The sequence below is a fragment of the Eucalyptus grandis genome, chromosome 1, assembly GCF_016545825.1.
Source record: "Eucalyptus grandis isolate ANBG69807.140 chromosome 1, ASM1654582v1, whole genome shotgun sequence".
Classification (NCBI taxonomy): Eukaryota; Viridiplantae; Streptophyta; class Magnoliopsida; order Myrtales; family Myrtaceae; genus Eucalyptus; species Eucalyptus grandis.
Window position 1 is genome coordinate 45,329,146 of NC_052612.1, and position 19,431 is coordinate 45,348,576.

Below are 19,431 nucleotides of genomic sequence, written 5' to 3' on the forward strand. Positions count from 1 at the left end.
AACAATGGGCTGTTCTTGTTTTTCATTTCGAGTTTAACTTACATGATATATCATGGAAAGTTAGTTTGTTTCCTTTTGTTTTCTGTGAGGGTGTCAAATTGTCTTGAGATGAGATGAAGGTTTTACATGTAGATTTATCTTCTTAGTCTCTTTGGCTGTTGTCCGGTAATTCATTTTGAGGGCTGGAATGTTCCCTGGTGGTAGAACATGATTTTTACTGCCAAATTGTGGCCTGCCTTTTGAGGATGAATGCGTGTTCTTGCTCGACGGAGCCACTGATTCTGGAGGGCATCTTCCCTTTCTGTTTGTTCCTGGTTACATGACCTTGATAGCTCCACTTGCTGCTTTCTCCAAATTTGATCGAATTGCCACAAAATGTGTTTTCGTGCTCATCTAGCATCTTCCAGAAATACATAAAGTTTCTGGCCGACAATGAGTTAATATCCCTGCTCTCCTTGTTCTTAATGGGTTGGTTCTTTCAAGATGTAATTGCTAATATTTTGCAGCAGTCTAGGAAGTGTTTCTGCCAATTCACGGTTGGTGTTAGGACATCGGGGTAGCTTTGTTTATAGATTGTTTAAATTTGGGATTGGGTGAAATGCATATTCTGGAAGCGAGGTTACTTGTGTATATACGACGTAGTACATTACATGGCTTTAGGGTTTTATAGACTTGATGGTGGGAGTTCCGCTATTTTTGTCCTTTGACAAGATTGGTCTTTATTATCATGCCATTAGGTAATTTGATGGGAAAATTTAATGAAAAAGGTGATTCAAGCTACAATCCCAAGAAACCGCTAGGATGCGTTGGGAACTAATTTTGGAGTTGCCTGAACTGTATGCGGTACTGACCATGAGCAAAATAACCTCTAGCAACTACTCTTGGCAATATTTTTTCTTGAGATAGTCACTATGAAGAGTTGATCAGAAACTACTTAAAAAACACGAGGAGTTAATCACAAACTGTTTTGCATCTCTCTCTCTCTCTCTGTGGACTGAGGAACACTTCTCGAGGTTGCACTGCAATGACCTGTTGAAGATCTGTTTAGTGTTTTAATATTCTCCTGGAATATTGTAAAGGAAATGGCAAATATTATGTCTTTATCCTGCGTAATATGGAGTTTCTCCATATTTGCTATGCTTTTGGACTGGGACATTCAAATATTGATTATGGATGCATTGATAACAGTTAGTTATTCAGATTACATTTTCCTTATATGACTTCTTGCATTACAGAGTATTCATGCTACTCTTTCATAAGAGGATGCAAGAAGAAGGCACTTCCTTCCATCTGTTTGTATGTTTTTTTCCCTTTTGTCATTTTGTGGGTGACCTGATTGTCTTTCAATACCTTTATATCAGATGTTGACGTGAGAAATTGGTTTCTCATCGATGCTCGGCATTGTTTTACTTTATCACGTGCATGACAAGAGTGGTTCAGATATCATTCTTCATTGTGTTTCAGGGTATCCTTTGTCTCTTTGCTTGATATCATGCATCTTTCTTGTGTCCAAACAGGTCTGGTGAATTAATGTCGATCTGAAGTTTATGGAACCTGTCGAAAGGGAACTGAATTTGCTTGGGTAGGTAGTTATGTTTTTCTCTCTCTTATCCTTATCAGTTTGTATTATGATTTCTATGTTCTTGAAATATGAACTGATCTTTCTAAGTAGCGGCTGGGGCTTTGGCTGCTGCCCTTTAGGCAATTTCATTTGCCTTTTTCTTTTATTCTGCAATTGTTATTTTTTCCAAAAATTTATGGTGGGTTTTTCTTCTGCTGTGGAAAATCCAAGAGCTATATGAACTTTGGAAATGATAAATGGTTAGGAAAGTCTACTTTTTTGAGGTAGAGGGTCGGTCATTGGTTGTTTTGACGGAAAATTTGACGTTCTGTCAGAAGTGTAACTGTCATTGTGTATATTGTTTTATGGAATTAAAGTGGCATCTTAATGATGGGTCTAAAACTGGGTTATGTTGTTATATACACAGAAAGTACAGGAAGTCCTAGATTTTGTGATGGAGAGAGGAGAGAGTAGACATCGTGTCATGCTGTGTAGGGCTGGTAGATTTCTTCTTAAGACGATTGGTTGGCTTTTCCAAGCATGGTTTTAGAAATTTTTGATTGCATAGGTTCCTCTGGTTGTTTAAATAAGTAGACAGTCTGCTTCTCACGTCTCATTTCTGCTAGTAGTAGGGCTGGTCTCTTTCTTTTTCTGTCTTTCCATTCACGCTTTGAGAACCAGTTGTTGCATCGTTTCCCTCATAGTTCTAGATTTCGGTGGCACAATACTAGCAGCTATTATTGGTTTCTGTTTCTCTGGATGCAGTTGCTGGATTCGGCTGTTAACCTCATGAACAAGGCGTTCATTGATCGCTAAATGCTTCAGACTCTCTTATTTAGTTTAGAAGCGAGCATGTGATTGCAAAGTAACCCTTTTCTCGTTGCGACAGAATCGTAGATAGTGGACTATGAAGAGGAATTTGTTTTTGCTCGTTGTTATGGACGGACCATTTTGATTGACACCTGAGCTGGTCGCTTTAGTAGATATTTTGGTCATGGAAATAATGCATTACATAGTATCGCATTTAGAGTTACACATTTGAGTTTAGGCCCGATTTTTCTCTATCCTTCTTTAATTAAACCAGAGTTGTCTCCCAGATATGAGTGGGTAATAGATATACTGTTGTCAAGCATTTGCAGCTGTCTTACGGAGCAATCATCCCTTTCTTTTGGCGATAAGTTGGGGATATCTGTAAAAGAAGTAGCGATCGTCACTTCGAGGTGAGATATTTATTACTCCTTGGAGAATCAAATGTAGAATCGCAGGGCCAGCACTGTTATGTGACGGAATTGGAAACAGTTTGGTTTTCCAAGCTTTTCAACGAGAACTCACCCTTTGGCCTGGTTGGGCCCTGTAAAACTACTGACATCCCTGATGCTAATACTATCTTGATGATTGAGGATCAAAAAGATTATTGCGATGAAATAATGTTGTGAGTGTTTATGGCACTCCAATTCCCTATGAGGCTTTGGGCATCCGCAGCTGCGATGCATCCTTCTCTAGTATGAACGATCATCTCTTGGATCTTATTAATGGTGTTCTACTGTCAGGCCCTCTTACGGTTTTAATGAAATGGACAATATCAAGTTAGAGCATTGTTTGAGTGGGCAATTGCTGAGAATGTTCCTGAGAAGTTCCACAATTGCCAAATTTCCTTTACCTAGGACTTGTGTCAAAGATTTTTGCCAATGAAATAGCTTTGGTTAGGGTTAGGGAGCCCATTATTTAGCTAAATATGTTTTTGTTTTGATTATGTTCTTTCTGTTATGCTGCTGGATCTTGTTTTGCATTCGTGGTGGAGTTTTGAAATGCTTTTTAGCGCGTACAGTATATGCGCTAGTTGCTCCTGGTGACCTCTTATATTTGAGGGAGCAGTGCGATGTTGTTCCTTAATTCTTGTTTTAGTGTCAACTTTGTTTTGTGTAAAATCTTAGACATGTAATTTCTTATGCATCTTGTGGATTAATTCTTCAGGGGGTACAAAGTGTATCATGATGTGAAGAGAGAGGAGGGGACAGCGCATTTCAAGAGGAAGTGGTTTCAACCGATGATGATGAACCTGCTCTGAATTGGGTTGAGAATCTACTGGATGTTGATCCTCTGGACCGGTTCTGTCATTATCTATTGGAAAAAGAGTATGGACATCGGAAATGTTTGAGGAAGGAAGGAAAGAAAGGCAAAAGACGAAGGAAGAAGAGAGGGAAAGAAAAGAGAGGAAGAAATGTGTATAAAATAGAGAAAGAGGAAAGACAAAGGAGAAAAAAGCGAAAAATAGTGGAAGAAATGCGAAAATGTTGTATATTCTCGGCTTTAGGATCATAAGCCTCCTTATAAAGAGAGAGAGGGAGAGAGAGAGAGAACACAGAAGGGCTTGTGGATTGTCCTAGTTACCTGAAAAGGCACATTTGTCTGCCAACTATGTTTTTGTTTCGACTACATTCTTCTGCTATGTTACTGGTTATTATTTTGGGTCAGTAGTGGAGTTTAAGGTAGGGACATGTCTTCAAATAAGTATATGGCCATGATAAGCTTGTGTAACTTGGAGCTTCTAGAGTTGTTCCTCGTGCCGTTTTGTAAGCTCCTCGTCTTGAGAGCTGGTGACTATTTTCCCTGATCGCTGCGCAGCCTATGTAAACAGTTCTTTTGAGGCGCATGTCCTCCTGGTTTAATGTGTTAATGTAGAATATTAATGTGTTATGGTAATAAAGGTTGGGTGTGGGTTGGGTATGAGTCATTAAATTTACATCGCAATGAAATGAGTCCAAAAAAGTTAAATGGATCAATATATATCGAATCAATTTGGGTTTTTTCCAAACTTGATCTGACTTACCTATTTGACGGTCCGATCATGGAAGCACAGTCTCTCCATAACAAACAAAGATGTATTCTAAATAAAGCAAGCAACAAGAAAAAGACAATTCTCAAGATCAACAATTAAAGCCCCCGTTGTTGTAACGGCCATCGATGCTATATATCAAAGTACTAAATCCATTGTACAATAACCATCAGCAATATTTATCAAAGTACTAACTCCGCGAAACCAAGAATGGTAAAGATGCGAGTAGTCATCATGCGAAAATCATTGAAACTAAGCAGTCACAGATGTCAGGGACGCAAAGCCAAGATCCACACATTCAGTGCTTGTAGTCCTTGTGATAAGGAGACTTGCAAGTGCCCTCACCAGGTTGAAGGTCGCCCTTGTTAGGTCCCCGAGGTCGCTTCTGAGCTCGTCTCGTGTCTTGTAGGGAATGCGGGCTGCTGTTTCGAGCCCTGGCCTTCAAGGTTCTCTGTTGTGGTGGCGGACCAAAAAAGGAGGAGAGGCTCCATGGCTTGCTGACCTTGCTGACCTTGAGATTGTTCATGGTAATGACAGCCTCGTTCTCACTCTGTCCACTGGACAAGAACACGATGACCGGAATGGCAGGAGGCACAGTTTTCCGCAGGACATTGAGGGTGTCTCGAGCAATGTCCCGCGGATCAGCCTGGGGGCTATCCCAAGCATCAACAGGATTCCCTCGAGGTGCACATTGCGATCATTTAGGGCCTTCAAGCAAGCGGCGAGAACACTCTTGGTCGAATCAGCAAACTTGCCAGTGCGGGGGGTTTTATCAAACGACAGCTTTGGATACACAATGGGAACGAGACCGCCCCTCTGGCAGTAAGTAGCGAACGACGCCAGTTCCTTTGCCTGCTTGCGGATAGTAGTCTCAGATGGCTCACTTGCATCGATGACAGGCCCATCACCCCACACGGCAAAGTGAGCCCCGGCTGCACGGTGTTGCTGGAATTTCTGAGTGTGGCCATCAGGACCACGCCAAGCGACCGGGTTGCCCTAATCATGATGCCAACAAGTACTTCATTTTCCTTAAGGACATCCGTGAAAGGTTTGCCTGCAAAGATACCAACCCTAGATTCGATCATCTTGAGACGTTGCAACAACTGAATTTAAAATACTCTCAATAGATTGAGGGCAATATACAGCAAAATTAGCTAAGACACTGACCATCCGCGGTCTTCTGATGGAGAGCTTCCTCGAAAGAACGACTCCAATAAGTGAGCAGAGAGCTCCAGGAGTGGTCAAAAGTAGTTCCCGATAGGCACGCCTGAGATCCACGTTATCTTCCCAACAGGGCAGTTTGACGGTGCTAATCGATTCATCAATAGCGCGGATATTCTTTCCAGGTGTCTTAAACAATTTAGCAGTGTCGCTGAGCTTATCTACATAAAGCCCAAACACAGCATCATCCATCACCACCACCGTGTCTTAAAAGATAATTGGCAGAACATTATCGGGCGGAACAAAACAGGGTTGTGGGAGCAGATAAAACAGAGAACCGATAAGAAGGCCAATCAAGGTCAGATAAAAAACAAAGACAGAATACAGGTTCAACCCATTTACAGTAGAGCTAAATCGAGCAAGGGATAGATGAAGCAGAGGGAGCACGAGACAGACTAGTATCCTATGAAGATCAAACTCAACACTCCAAAGGAAGCAAAGCGCGCACAGAGAGAGAAGAAGGAATACTGGGGCATTTTCCCTTGCCGGACATTTCCTCTTCCTTTCGGGCGATTTGAGAACGCAGAGAGGCTTCCTCCAATCGGTGCAGAATTTGTGAGCGGGACTTGGGTGTGGCTTTCTTAATATATAGGCAGCAGAGCAACCGAGTTTTTTTTTTTTTTGGAGAAGCAGAGCAACCAAGTTCGCAGGCAGGAAAGGTTTGGTTCGTTGCCGCGCTAACGGCCAAGGCCATGCTATTAGAAAATAATGTCAACGTGCGGGCCCAATCAGGAAGCTCCACGTGGTGGAGTCCGGTTCCCATTTTGGGCTCCAAATACGCCCTCGAACCAAACCTTGACCGCACGTTGACATTATTTTCTAATAGCATGGTTTGGTGCCATCGGGTTTGCTCCAGGAGTGGTCAAAAGTAGTTCCCGATAGGCACGCCTGAGATCCACGTTATCTTCCTTTCGGGCGTATTTTCTAATAGCATGGGAACCCGATGGCACCAAACCATGCTATTAGAAAAGACTCGATAGTGACTGCACTCCTTTTGATCTCCTCCTCAATATTGTTCCTAGTTACATGACCGTGATATCTCCACTTTCTGCTTTCTCCAAATTTGACCTACGTGCCACAAAAATTAAATTTGTTTTCAAAAGGAGTGCAGTCACTATCGAGTCTTTTCTCGGGGTCAAGAAGGTTGCCTTGGGAGGGATAAATCTCCTCCTCGTTCTCGTCCTCGTTATGAATTCGCGTTTGGGGAGCGATAAATATCCTCGTTATGAAAGAGGCGTATGCAGTATGCACAGGCACTAATACGCGCTGGTCTATTCCCTGAGCCAACTGATTCTCTCTCGGATTCCCCCGCTGTCAGAAGAAGCCTCCTGCTCTGGGAGCTCCTCAAATCGCCCCCAACGAGGAGGAAATGTCGACCTCTAAAGGCAAATACCCCAGTACTCCTCTCTCTGCGCACGCTTTGCTTCCTTTGCAGTGTTGAGTTTCACAGAAGTTCTTAATGGTTTTTTTGTTTAGTTTTTATGGCGTTTTCCTTACTAGTTCAAAGTTAGCTCACATGTATCCGTGGTAGAAGGGTTTGATCCGATGTAGATTGGCCTTCTGTTCTCTGTTCTATCTTCTACTATACCCCTGTTTTTTTGCGCCCGACAATGTACGGCTTTTTCTTATGAATATTCTTACCAAGAATCGATCTTTGGGCTTCATGTAGATGAGCTCATCACCGTTGCTGCCAACTTGGGTACCGCTGGAAAGGGTATCCTTGCTGCTGATGAATCGATAAGCATGGTCAAACTGTCGTGTTGTGAAGATAGCGAGAGCCACAGGCGTGTCCAGCGGGAACTACTCTTGAACACTCCTGGAGCTCTCCGCTCACTCAACGGAGTGGTGCTTTCTGAGGAAGCTCTCTATCAGAAGACCGCCGAAGGTCAGTGTCTCAGCTAATTGAGCTGTATATTGCCCTCCATCTACCAAGAGCATTCTAAATTCGGTTGTTGCAATGTCTCAAGATGATCGAATCTAGGCTTGGTATATATGCAGGCAAACCTTTCGTGGATGTCCTGAAGGAAAGTGGAGTACTTGTTGGCATTACGATTAGGGGCAGCCGTGTCACTTGGCGTGATCCCGATGGCCATGCTCAGAAATTCCGACAATACCGTGAAGCCGGGGCTCGTTTTGCCATGTGGGGGTGATGGGCCCATCATCAACGCATGTGAGCCTCTCAAGGAGGCAAAGGAACTGGCGTGGTTCGCTACTCACTGCCAGAGGAGCGGTCTCGTCCCCATTGTGCATCCCAAGCTGTCGTTTGATAAAGCCCCCACACTCTCGAGTTCGCAAATTCGACCGAGAATGTTCTCGCCGCTTGCTTGGCGGCCCTAAATGATCGCAAAGTGCACCTCGAGGGGACCCTGTTGATGCTCGGGATAGCCCCCCAGGCTGATCCGCAAGACATTGCTAGAGAGACCCTCCGGGTCCTGCAGCGAAAGGTGCCTCCTGCTATTCCGGCCATCGTGTTCTTGTCCAGTGGGCAGAACGAGGAGAAGGCCATCATTGCCATGAACAAGCTCAAGGGCAAGAAGCCATGGAAGCTCTCCTCTTTTTTCGGTCCGCCGCTACAGCAGGGAACCTTGAAGGCCAGGGCTGGAAAGGACAATCCGCATTCCCCACTAGAGGCGAGGCGAGCTCGGAAGCGAACTCGGGGAAGTAACGAGGGCGACCTTCAACTCGGTGAGGACTACAAGTACTGAATGTGGATCTTGAGTTTGCTGCGGCCCTGGCATCTGTGGCTGTGCTTGGTTTAGAGGATTTTAGCATGATGACTACTAGCATCAGTGCCGTGCTTCGTTTCGAGGATTACTAACTTTGATAAATATCGCCGATGGGCGTTACAATAAGTTTTAATAGTTGATCTTGAGAATTGTCTTTTCCTTGTTGCTTGCTTTATTTAGAATACATCTTTGTTAGTTATCGAGAGACCAGCTTTATAATGGGTTTTAATAGTTATCTTGAAAATTGCCTTTTCCTTGTTGCTTTCTTTATTTAGAATACATCTCTGTTCGTTATAGAGAGACCGTGCTTGCATTGGTGATCGGGCCGTCAAATAAGTGAGTCGAGTCCGATTTGGATAGAATCAAAAATAGTCCGATCTATATTGATTCATTTAACCCGTTTTGGATTCATTGCCATGTGATGTAAATTTAATGATTACCATAACACATTAATACTCTAGATTAACACATTAAGCCAAAAGGACGTGCTCTTCAAAAGATCTGCTTATATAGGGCTGCACAGCGATCAGGGAAAATAGTCGCCAGCTCTCAAGACGAGGAGCATATAAACGGCATGAGGAACAACTCTCAAAGCTCCAGGGCACTTATCACGGCCATATTTATTTGAAGACATGTCCCTACCATAAATTGCAAAGGCGGTTATTAGCAATTCCTATTTGTAAACAGCAATTATAAACTCCACTACTGACCCAAAATAATCAGTAATATAGCAGAAGAATGTAGTCAAAACAAAAACATAGTTGGCAGACAAATGTGCCTTTCTTTTTCTTTGTTTTTCCCTCTTCTTCCTTCGTCTCTTGCCTTTATTTCTTTCCCTCCTCGAACATTTCCGGTGTCCATACTCCTTTTCCGATGGATAATGACAGAATCGGTCCAGAGGATCAACATCCAGTAGATTATCAACCCAATTCAGAGCAGGTTCATCATTATCAAAACATTGAAACCGCTTCCTCTTCATATGCCCTCTGTCCCTCCTTTCCCTTCTCATCATGATCCACTTTGTACCCCCTGAAGAATTAATCCACAAGATGCATAAGAATTACATGTCGAAGATTTTACACAAAACAAAGTTAACACTAAAACCACATCACACTGCTCCCTCAAATATAAGAGGTCACCAGGAGCAACTGGCGCGTAGGCATATTAAAACTCCACCACGAATGCAAAAAAAGATCCAGAAGCATAACAGAAAGAACATGATCAAAACAAAAACATAATTAGCTAAATAGATGGGCTCCCTAACCCAAGCTATTTCATTGGCAAATGTAATTGATACAAGTTCTGGCTAAAGGAAATTTGGCAATTGCAGAACTTCTCGGGAGCATTCTCAGCGATTGCCCTCTTAGACAATCCTCTAACTTGATATTGTCTGATTCATTAAAAAAAAAATTAAGAGGGCCCCACGGCAGCACGCCATTAATAAGGTCCAAGAGATGATTGTTCATACTAGAGAAGGATGCATTGCAGTTGTGGATCCCCAAAGCCTCAAGGAATTGGGTTGCTATAAGCACTCACAACGTTATTTCATCGCGATAATCATTTTGATCCACAATCATCAAGATAGTATTAGCATCAGGGATGTCAGTAGCTTTACAGAGCCCAACCTGGCCAAAGGGTAAGTCCTCCTTGAAACACTTGGAAAACCAAACTGTTTCTGATTCCGTCACGCAACAGTGCTGGCCCCTGCGATTCTACATTTGAATCTCCAAGGAGTAATAATAATCTTACCTCGAAGTGACAATCGATACTTCTTTCACTGATATCCCCAACTTAGAGCCAAAAGAAAGGGATGATTGCCCTGTAAGACAGCTGCAAATACTTGACAACAGTATATCTATTATCGACTCGTATCTTGGAGACAACTCTAGTTTAACTAAAGAAAGATTGAGAAAAATCAGACCTTCACACAAATGTGTAACTGTAAATGCAACGCTATGTAATACATTATTTCCACGACCAAAATATCTACTCAAATGACTAGCTCAGGTGTCAATCAAAATGGTCCGTCCACAAGAACAAGCAAAAACGAATTCCTCTTCGTAGTCCACTCTCTATGATTCTGTCGCAACGAGAAAAAGGTTAATTTGCAATCACATGCTCGTTTCTAAACTAAATAAGAGAGTCTGAAGCACTTAATGATCAATGAACGACTTGTTCATGAGGTTGACAGCCGAATCCAGGAACTGCATCCAGAGAAACAGAAACAAATGTTTGCCATTAGTATCGCGCCACCGAAATCTACGACTATGAGGGAAATGATGCAACAACTAGTTCTCAAAGCATGAATGGAAAGACAGAAAGAGAGAGACCAGCCCTACTACTAGCAGAAATGAGATGTGAGAAGCAGACCATCTACTTATTTAAACAACCAAAGGAACCTATGCAATCAAAATCTTCTAAAACCATGCTTGGCAAGACAACCAATCGTCTTAAGAAGAAATCCACCAGCCCTCCACAGCATGACACAATGTCTACTCTCTCCTCTCTCCATCACAAAATCTAGGGCGTCCTGTACTTCTGTATGTATAACAACGTAACCCAGTTTTAGATATCAGCACCCATCATTAGGATGCCACTATAATTCCATAAAACAATATACGCAATGGCAGTTACACTTCTGACAGAACATCAAATTCTCCGTCAAAACAACCGATGACAGACCCTCTACCTCAAAAAAGTAGACTTTCCTAACCATTTATCATTTCCAAAGTTCATACAGCTCATGGATTTTCCACAGCAGAAGAAAAACCCACCATAAAATTTTGGAAAAAAATAACCATTTCAGAATAACAGAAAAAGGCAAATGAAATTGCCTAAAGTGCAGCAGCCAAAACCCCAACCGCTACTTAGAAAGATCAATTCATATTTCAAGAAAATAGAAATCATAACACAAACTAACTGATAAGGACGAGAGAGAAAAACACAAGTACCTTCCAAGCAATTTCAGTTCCCTTTTGACAGGTTCCACAAAACTTCAGGTGGACATTAATTCGCCAGACCTGTTTGGACACAAGAAAGATGCATGATATCAAGAAAAGAGACAAAGCATACCATGAAACACAACGAAGAATGATATCTGAACCACTCTCGTCATGCACATGATAAAGTAAAACAATGCCGAGTATCAATGAGTAACCAATTTCTCACGTCAACATCTGATAGAAAGGTATTGAAAGACAGATCAGGTCTACAACAAAACGACAAAAAGGGGAAAAAGAAAAAAACATACAAACAGATGGGAGAAGTGCTTTCTTCTTGCATCCTCTTATGAAAAAGTAGCATGACTACAGACTGTAACGCAAGAAGTCGTATAAGGAAAATGTAATCTGAATAACTAATTGTTTAATATCAATGATTCCGTAATTAAATATTCGAATGTCCAAATACAAAAACGCAGCAAGTATTAAATATATGAATGTCCAAGTACAAAAACATTGCAAGTATAGAGAAACTCCATATTAGGCAGGATAAAGATACAGTATTCACCGTTTCCTTTACAATATTCCAGGAGAATATTACAACACTAACCAGATCTTCAAGACGTCATTGCAGTGAAAGCTCGAGGAGTGTTCCTCAGTCGAGAGAGAGAGAGAGAGAGAGATGCAAAACAGATTTTGTGATTAACTCCTCTTGTTTTTTAAGTAGTCTCGGATCAACTCTTCACGGTGACCATCTCAAGAGAAAATATTACCAAGAGTAGCTGCTAGAGGTTATTTTGCTCATAGTCAGAACCGCATACAGTTCAGGCAACTCCAAAATTAGTTTCCAACGTTTCCTAGCGGTTTCTTGGGATTGTAGCTTCAATCACCTTTGCAGGACTGGGGATCACCGGGTAGCAATTCATTAAATTTTCCCATCAAATTACCTAATGGCATGATAATAAAGACCAATCTTGTCGAAGGACAAAAACAACGAAACTCCCACCGTCAAGTCTATAAAACCCTAAAGCCATGTAATGCACTATGTCATATATACACAAGTAACCTCACTTCGGAATATGCATTTCACCCAATCCCAAATTTAAACAATCTATAAATAAAGTAACCCCGATATTCTAAGACCAACCATGAATTGGCAGGAACACTTAATAGAATCCTGCAAAATAGTAGCAATTACATCTTGAAAGAACAAACCCATTAAGAACAAGGAAAGCAGCGATATTAACTCATTGTCCGCCAGAAACTTTATGTATTTCTGGAAGAGGATTAGATGAGCACGAAAACACATTTAATTTTTGTGGTACGTAGGTCAAATTTGGAGAAAGCAGCAAGTGGAGCTATCCAGGTCATGTAACTAGGAACAAACAGAAAGGGAAGATGCACTGTAGAATCAGTGGCTCCGTCGAGCAAGAACGCGAATTCACCCTCAAAAGGTAGGCCTCAATTTGGCAGTAAAAATCATGTTCTAGCGTCAGGGAACATTCCAGCCCTCGAAATGAATCGGACAACAGCCAAAGAGACTAAGAAGATAAAGCTCCATGTAAAACCTTCATGTCAAGACAATTCGACACCGTCACAGATAAAAAAAGGAAACAAACTAACTTCCCATGATATATCATCTAAGTTCAACTGGAAATGAAACACAAGAACAGCCCATTGTTGCATTTGATAACTTCAGAAATGGGGCGAAAGGGAAATCCCCAAATGACACCGAGCAATTCAACGGGCGGGATTTGACCAGGCACGATACAATCCGTCCCCGCAGCTTTGACCACCAATCCAATCCCCAATCCCCAATCCACTCCCGATCGGATCAGGATGCTGCCAGAACACACACCCCAAATGAATCCCACACTCGAATGGGAATTCCAAATTCAACTCGACAGAACCTTCGAAGCCACTTCAAGACAAGCGAGTGACACAGGTAGTACCGAAAGGTACTCTTTGTATATGGTGTGTGCGCGCGCCAACTTGGGTAATGAGACTACGACGGTGGCCGTGAGAGGTCAGCAATGTGCTGAAGAAGACATGGCGGTAATGGGTGGTGGCGGCGGTGACCCGAGAGCGGAAGCTGGTGGGTGGTTTTGGAGCGCCTGGTGGAGAGGCGGAACAGAGTCGGAACAGAGGTGGTGCGACTTTGTGATGAGCAGAGAGGGAGAGAGGATAGGGGTTTAGGGGTTTATCCGGAAAATAGATTTTATTCGCCAACCCATGTGGCTCAGCAACTTCTCTGTACCGGTTTTTTTCCTTTGCTTTTCCATTTCTTGCTTTGTTTGGAGTTTCGGAGCTTAAGATTTTCCATATTTTCTTTCGGGATTACTCTCTTTTTTGTTTTATACAGGATTAATACCCTAAAAATTCCAAACTCGTTAACTTATGATAAAATTTATCCAAAAATAATTTTTTAACCATAAAAAAACTCTAAATTATTATACCCATGATAAATTTACTCCAAATGACCACAAAAAACCATAAATTAGTACAATCGTTATAATAAATTTATTCCAAACTAATTTGTTCGATCACCGAAAACCCTAAATAGATATATTTGTGACGAATATGTCTTTTGCGAAATTGGAATGAACCACAGAAAACCATAAAAATGGTACAACTATGACAAAATTAAAATCCCAAACTGGTACATCAATTTCTTATCACGTGTTATCCAGCTTCGTAATTTTACGGTAAAATTCAAAGAAAACTAGCAAATGGTAAATTTATCACAAGTATACCAATTTAAAGTAAATTTATCAAAAATATATCAGTTTGGAATTTTTGATAGTTTGAAAATTAGTTTGAACTAAATTTATCATAAGTGTATCAGTTTGGAATTTTTCCGAGTATTAACCTTTTATATATAGATTTAACAAGTCCCATTAAATATAGCATTAAAAAGTAGAAGTCAATCCATACGCGCACTTCAAGGAAATCAATCGATCATAATATATTCTCAATCTACCGACGATGTTATTATAAATGAATTACATTTCTCTCTTCAAGGTATACGGATTGTTGCAAATTGCCATTCAATGTTTTCGTCCATAACCCACTTTAATATGCCCCGAACGTAGACTCTGGCCAGCTTTTAGCCCAAAACCCGACCAGGGGGCCTACTTGCCCCGCATTATGTGCAAAACCGTCTTACCAATCTATACTTTACACCTTCAAAATCACCAATTTCAAAACTATGAGTTCTCTCGAGTTCTTTTTATTATTGATGAATAGTCAATTATTGTCATTTATTCTTCATCCTAGTTAGAATAATACAGGTAGTTCGAGGGTTTAGGAAGGCAATTAAAAAACAATACAGAAATTTTAGGGTTTTGAAATTGGTAATTTGGAAGATACGAAAATTACTATAAAGTGGCAAAGAGGACTTTGCCCATATAAATCGTTGTAGGTAGGTTGTCTAGTCAGATGTCGGTATAAAAGTTGGGTAGCATCGACGATGGGGGTAAGAGGAAAATAATTTGAGAGTATCAATGAATCATTGCAGCGATATAAACATTAAGGGGGCAACTTGCAACAACCCAAAAAACCTGAGGGGCAAAATATAATCTACCTTGGAGTATTTACGTATCATCACTATTTTGACACATTGAGCCCTTTTAGTATTAACTATTAAGTGCACCTTCCCCATAAACAAACTTTAACATTTTTGAGGAAAATGGTTTTATCCTATAATAGTAAACTCCCAAAGGACTTGAACCCAATACCACAAAGTAAATTCTATTGCCATCTTAACCAATACCTTGTTAGATGTAATCGAGCTTTTTAACTGTAATAGCAAGCATGTCTCTATGTGAATTACTTGGGCATAGTTTGGTATCTTGTGATATGTCAAATACATGATTAAATAGATTCTAGAATTTTCGAACTTACATGAACGCAAAGCATATTGGAGAGGGAAATAATATAGCAAGCACTTCATGTTGACACCTCAATTTTGGATAATTATTTTGAAATTAATTGCATAAAAAATTAGGGATTGACTCTAGCTCCTAAACAAGAGGAATACGGCGAAGTATATAATTTTAGAAACATTCATCATACAGCTTAATTCATAAATTGCATCGAAATTGGACCGGCAGTGGTTTAAAGTTCCAAGCTTACGTGAGTTAATCGAAATGAGCCCATCAATCGTGGGACGGCCGAGAGTTATAAGATAGGGGAACAAGTTTGATTTTATTGACCAAAATTGGAACAGAAGAGAGAAAGGAGACTTCTGCAAGTCGCACGAGAAAGAAGAGCTCGGCAAAAAGGCAAAGAAGAAGGTTGCACGTTGAAGACCATTGATTCTTTTTATTTTTATTTTTTTGGATCGAAGAAGACCATTGATTGGTCAGGGGCAAAAGGGGTGCTTGCGGCTCATTTTGATTTACTTTCGACTACTCACTGAACTTTCGCCGCCACACCATGTCGTACCGACAAGAAAAGTCGCGGCAGGTGCGGAGCACAATAGATAGAGAGAGGAGAGAGACAGAGAGAGCTGCAAGAAACCCCCCGTGAAAATGATCGAGCGTCGTCTCGACGCGACCGTTGGGGAGAAGCGGAATCCCAGTTTATTTTATTGTTTTGATTATTTATTATTATTTTAATATTTACACACCCACACAAACACCTTGCATATTAGAGGACATATTAAAATCAATTCAAGTTACATAATAAGTATTTTTTAAAATAAAAAAAGAAAAACACCAAAAGAGTATTAAAGTCTCCTAATATATCTAATCTCCGGTTAGATAAATAAATTATTTCTCCCAATACTTTACTTAGTTCATGATCGATCCTCCAACAATTGATTAGCGTTAATTCCTAATTGAAAATGATTTGCATGTTAATAATTCGACACTTAAATTATGAATTGATATGGATTTGAGAGAGCTCAAGTTAAATCAAGATTTAATAATCCACTGATTAAACCACTAGAGGTAAGGTCGCGACACCCCACTTAAAAAATTAAGTTTGAATAAAGCAGCGATTTTTTTATTTATGTTACATAAAATTTTTGACTAATATTACATATTATTTTGTAGGAGATGATTGAAAACTATAAGACAAAATGAATAGATAATATTCATTAGTTAAAAACTTAATTTCTACGAAGATTATGGTGTAGTCCTCTTAAGGCTTTTCAACATTGGAAACAAGTAAGAATTTAAAATAATAACAATATGATTCATCTTTTTTCAACGTCAACATAATTAAATTACGGGAATGGCTAAAGTAGGGAAAAATATACATTTATTCATTTTGTTTTAATTTACTAGAATGACAAAAAAAGTAGGGATTTGATCCTATTATGCACCAAGAGATAAAATTAGTCAATAATGTCCAATAATTATAAATATATATATTTGGTTGAAATATTACAAAATAATTATCATTTTTTAAATATATATACAATTCCAAATGGGCATGGAACGAAAATTCTTTATTTTCATTCCACACCTAGAACCGAAAATCAAATCGATGCACATTGATTCCACCAAATTGGAACCGGAGCCCAACCAGCCTTGATAGGAACCGATGATTCCAGTCCGATCCGGTTGTGGGAGGTTCCGACGGTTATGATTCTTTTGCAGCCCTAATTACAAATAAATCATCACAAATTGACAAGTGTCCATGGGGCCCACATGTCAGCAAATTTGCGCGCGAGAGCTCCTCTTCTCGAGAAAATATTGGGTGGTCCGGGACCTCCACGTCAGCGTGGTCCTCGGCCACTCACGGGGTGCCATGTGGAGGGCGGGCCCCACTTGGTGTCCTCTTCGCTTTTTCTCTTGCTCCTCGACGCAGCGCTCCTCTCTCTCCTCTCTCTCTCCCAAATAACTCTCGACTGATGGCTCGGCTCGGCTCGGCTCAGTTGGCAGAAGAAAGCACGGGTCAATGGATAATAAATGCGCAGCCCTCCGCTTAAAATTTCTCTCTCCTCACTTGAATATTTTCTCGGCTCTCTCTCCTCGCGGACGAGCTGCACTTCCTCTGTTTCCTTCTTAGCGTATCCCACCCCCTCTGCCTCCACCTCCCCAAAAAGCCTCGCCGGTCCATCGCCTCCTCCAAGAGCCCCGCCAATCACAGCTGGTTCCCGATCCCCTTCGCTTCCGACTGTTTCCAACGCCGAGATTGAGCGTAAGGTTTGTGCTCGCCTGGGTCTCTAGGCAACTTATGGGCCTCCGTCTGATTGCCTCCCTCCGGCGAACTCGTCATCAACTCCAACTCCGAGCCGCCGTCGCCGCCGCCGATGGCGTCCTCCGTCTCTGGCATCTACTCATCCTCCCCCTCCCTCAGGCCGAAGACACCACTAGCCTCCGCCGCGAAGTCGTCGGCCTTCGCTTGCCCTTTTCAGTTATTCTGAAATGGATATTTTTTCCAAAATTTTATAGTGGGTTTTTCTCCTGCTGTGGAAAATCCATGAGCTATATGAACTTTGTTAGGAAAGTCTACTTCTTTTGATGGAGACTTTGACGTTCTGTCAGAAGTGTTACTGTAACTGTGTATATTGTTTTATGGAATTAAAGTGGCATCCTAATGATGGGTGCTGATATCTAAAAGTGGGTCATGTTGTTATATACACAGAAGTACAGAAAGCCCTCGATTTTGTGATGGAGAGAGGAGAGAGTAGACATCGTGTCATGCTGTGTAGGGCTGGTGGACTTCTTCTTAAGACGATTGGTTGGCCTTTCCAAGCATGGTTTTAGAAATTTTTGATTGTGTATGTTCCTCTGGTTGTTTAAATAAGTAGACAGTCTGCTTCTCACGTCTCATTTCTGCTAGTAGTAGGGCTGGTCTCTTTCTTTTTCTGTCTTTCCATTCATGCTTTGAGAACCAGTTGTTGCATCGTTTCCCTCATAGTTGTAGATTTTGGTGGCACAATACTAGCGCTAGTTGCTCCTGGTGACCTCTTATATTTGAGGGAGCAGTGTGATGTGGTTCCTTATTCTGGTTTTAGTGTCAACTTTGTTTTGTGTAAAATCTTAGACATGTAATTTCTTATGCATCTTGTGGATTAATTTTACATAGGCTGCACAGCGATCAGGAAAAATAGTCGCCAGCTCTCAAGACGATGAGCTTACAAAATTGCATGAGGAACAACTCTAGAAGCTCCAAGGTACACAATCTTATCATGGCCATATTTATTTGAAGACATGTCCCTACGATAAATTGCAAAGGCGGTTATTAGCAATTCATATCTGTAAGCAGCAATTATAAACTTCACTACTGACCCAAAATAATCAGTAATATAGCAAGAAGAATGTAGTCGAAACAAAACATATTCAGATAACTTGGACCATCCACAAGCCCTTCTGCGCTCTATCTCTCTCTCTTAATAAGGAGGCTTATGATCCTAAAACCGAGAATATACAACATTTTCGCATTTCTTCCACTATTTTTCGCTTTTTTCTCCTTTTGTCTTTCCTCTTTCTCCTCTATTTTATACGCATTTCTTCCTCTCTTTTCTTTCCTCCTCTTCTTCCTTCGTCTTTTGCCTTTCTTTCCTTCCTTCCTCGATCATTTCCGATGTCCATACTCTTTTTCCAATGGATAATGACAGAATCGGTCCAGAGGATCAACATCCAGTAGATTATCAAACCCAATTCAGAGCAGGTTCATCATCAAAAGGTTGAAACCGCTTCCTCTTGAAATGCCCTCTGTCCCTTCTCTCCCTTCACATCATGATACACTTTGAGGCGCATGTCCTGGCTTAATGTGTTAATCTAGAATATTAATGTGTTATGGTAATAAGGTCAGGTGTGGGTTGGCTATGGGTCATTAAATTTACATCGTAATGAAATGGGTCCTAAAAAGGTTAAATGGATCAATATGGATCGGATCAATTTGGGCATCTTCCAAACTTGATCTGACCCGCCTATTTGACGGTCGAATCATCAGTGGAAGCACAGTCTCTCCATAACAAACAAAGATGTATTCTAAATAAAGCAAGTAATAAGAAAAAGGCAATTCTCAAGATCAACTATTAAAGCCCCCGTTATTGTAACGGCCATCAGCGATATTTATCAAAGTACTAAATCCATGGTACAATAACCATCAGCAATATTTATCAAAGTACTAACTCGCGAAACCAAGAACGGTTAAGATGCGAGTAGTCATCATGCCAAAATCATCGAA

At 41.0% G+C, this 19,431-nt stretch overlaps 1 protein-coding gene, 1 long non-coding RNA gene and 1 pseudogene across 3 annotated transcripts; 1 reads left to right on the top strand and 2 right to left on the bottom strand.

The window, feature by feature from the left end:
* Positions 1 to 4,695: 4,695 nt before the first annotated feature.
* Positions 4,696 to 5,810, bottom strand: LOC120286990 (fructose-bisphosphate aldolase 6, cytosolic-like). Its single transcript, XM_039299617.1, has 3 exons — positions 5,565 to 5,810; positions 5,149 to 5,393; positions 4,696 to 5,050 (listed from the first exon to the last, which is right to left on the bottom strand). Exons 1-3 carry the CDS (start codon positions 5,808 to 5,810, stop codon positions 4,696 to 4,698), a joined length of 846 nt encoding a protein of 281 aa, XP_039155551.1.
* Positions 5,811 to 6,644: 834 nt separating this feature from the next.
* LOC104456259 lies at positions 6,645 to 8,323 on the top strand (annotated as a pseudogene).
* Positions 8,324 to 8,983: 660 nt separating this feature from the next.
* LOC120290382 lies at positions 8,984 to 12,793 on the bottom strand. Of its 2 annotated transcripts, XR_005548331.1 has the most exons (4): positions 11,595 to 12,793; positions 11,296 to 11,364; positions 9,970 to 10,548; positions 8,984 to 9,373 (listed from the first exon to the last, which is right to left on the bottom strand). It is a non-coding gene; the product is annotated as an uncharacterized LOC120290382 (long non-coding RNA). The 2 variants fall into 2 exon arrangements; XR_005548330.1 differs by having other exon boundaries at positions 8,984 to 10,548.
* Between the last annotated feature and the right edge of the window lie 6,638 nt (positions 12,794 to 19,431).

Bases quoted from the DNA above. Each gene is read 5' to 3' on its own strand.
- LOC120286990 (XM_039299617.1), bottom strand. From the start codon at position 5,810: ATGGATGATGCTGTGTTTGGGCTTTATGTAGATAAGCTCAGCGACACT. The intron at 5,394-5,564 runs GTCAGTGTCTTA...CATCATGATTAG, and splicing joins CCATCAGAAGACCGCGGATG to GGCAACCCGGTCGCTTGGCG. The intron at 5,051-5,148 runs GTTTGCTGATTC...TGCTTGGGATAG, and splicing joins AAAACCCCCCGCACTGGCAA to CCCCCAGGCTGATCCGCGGG.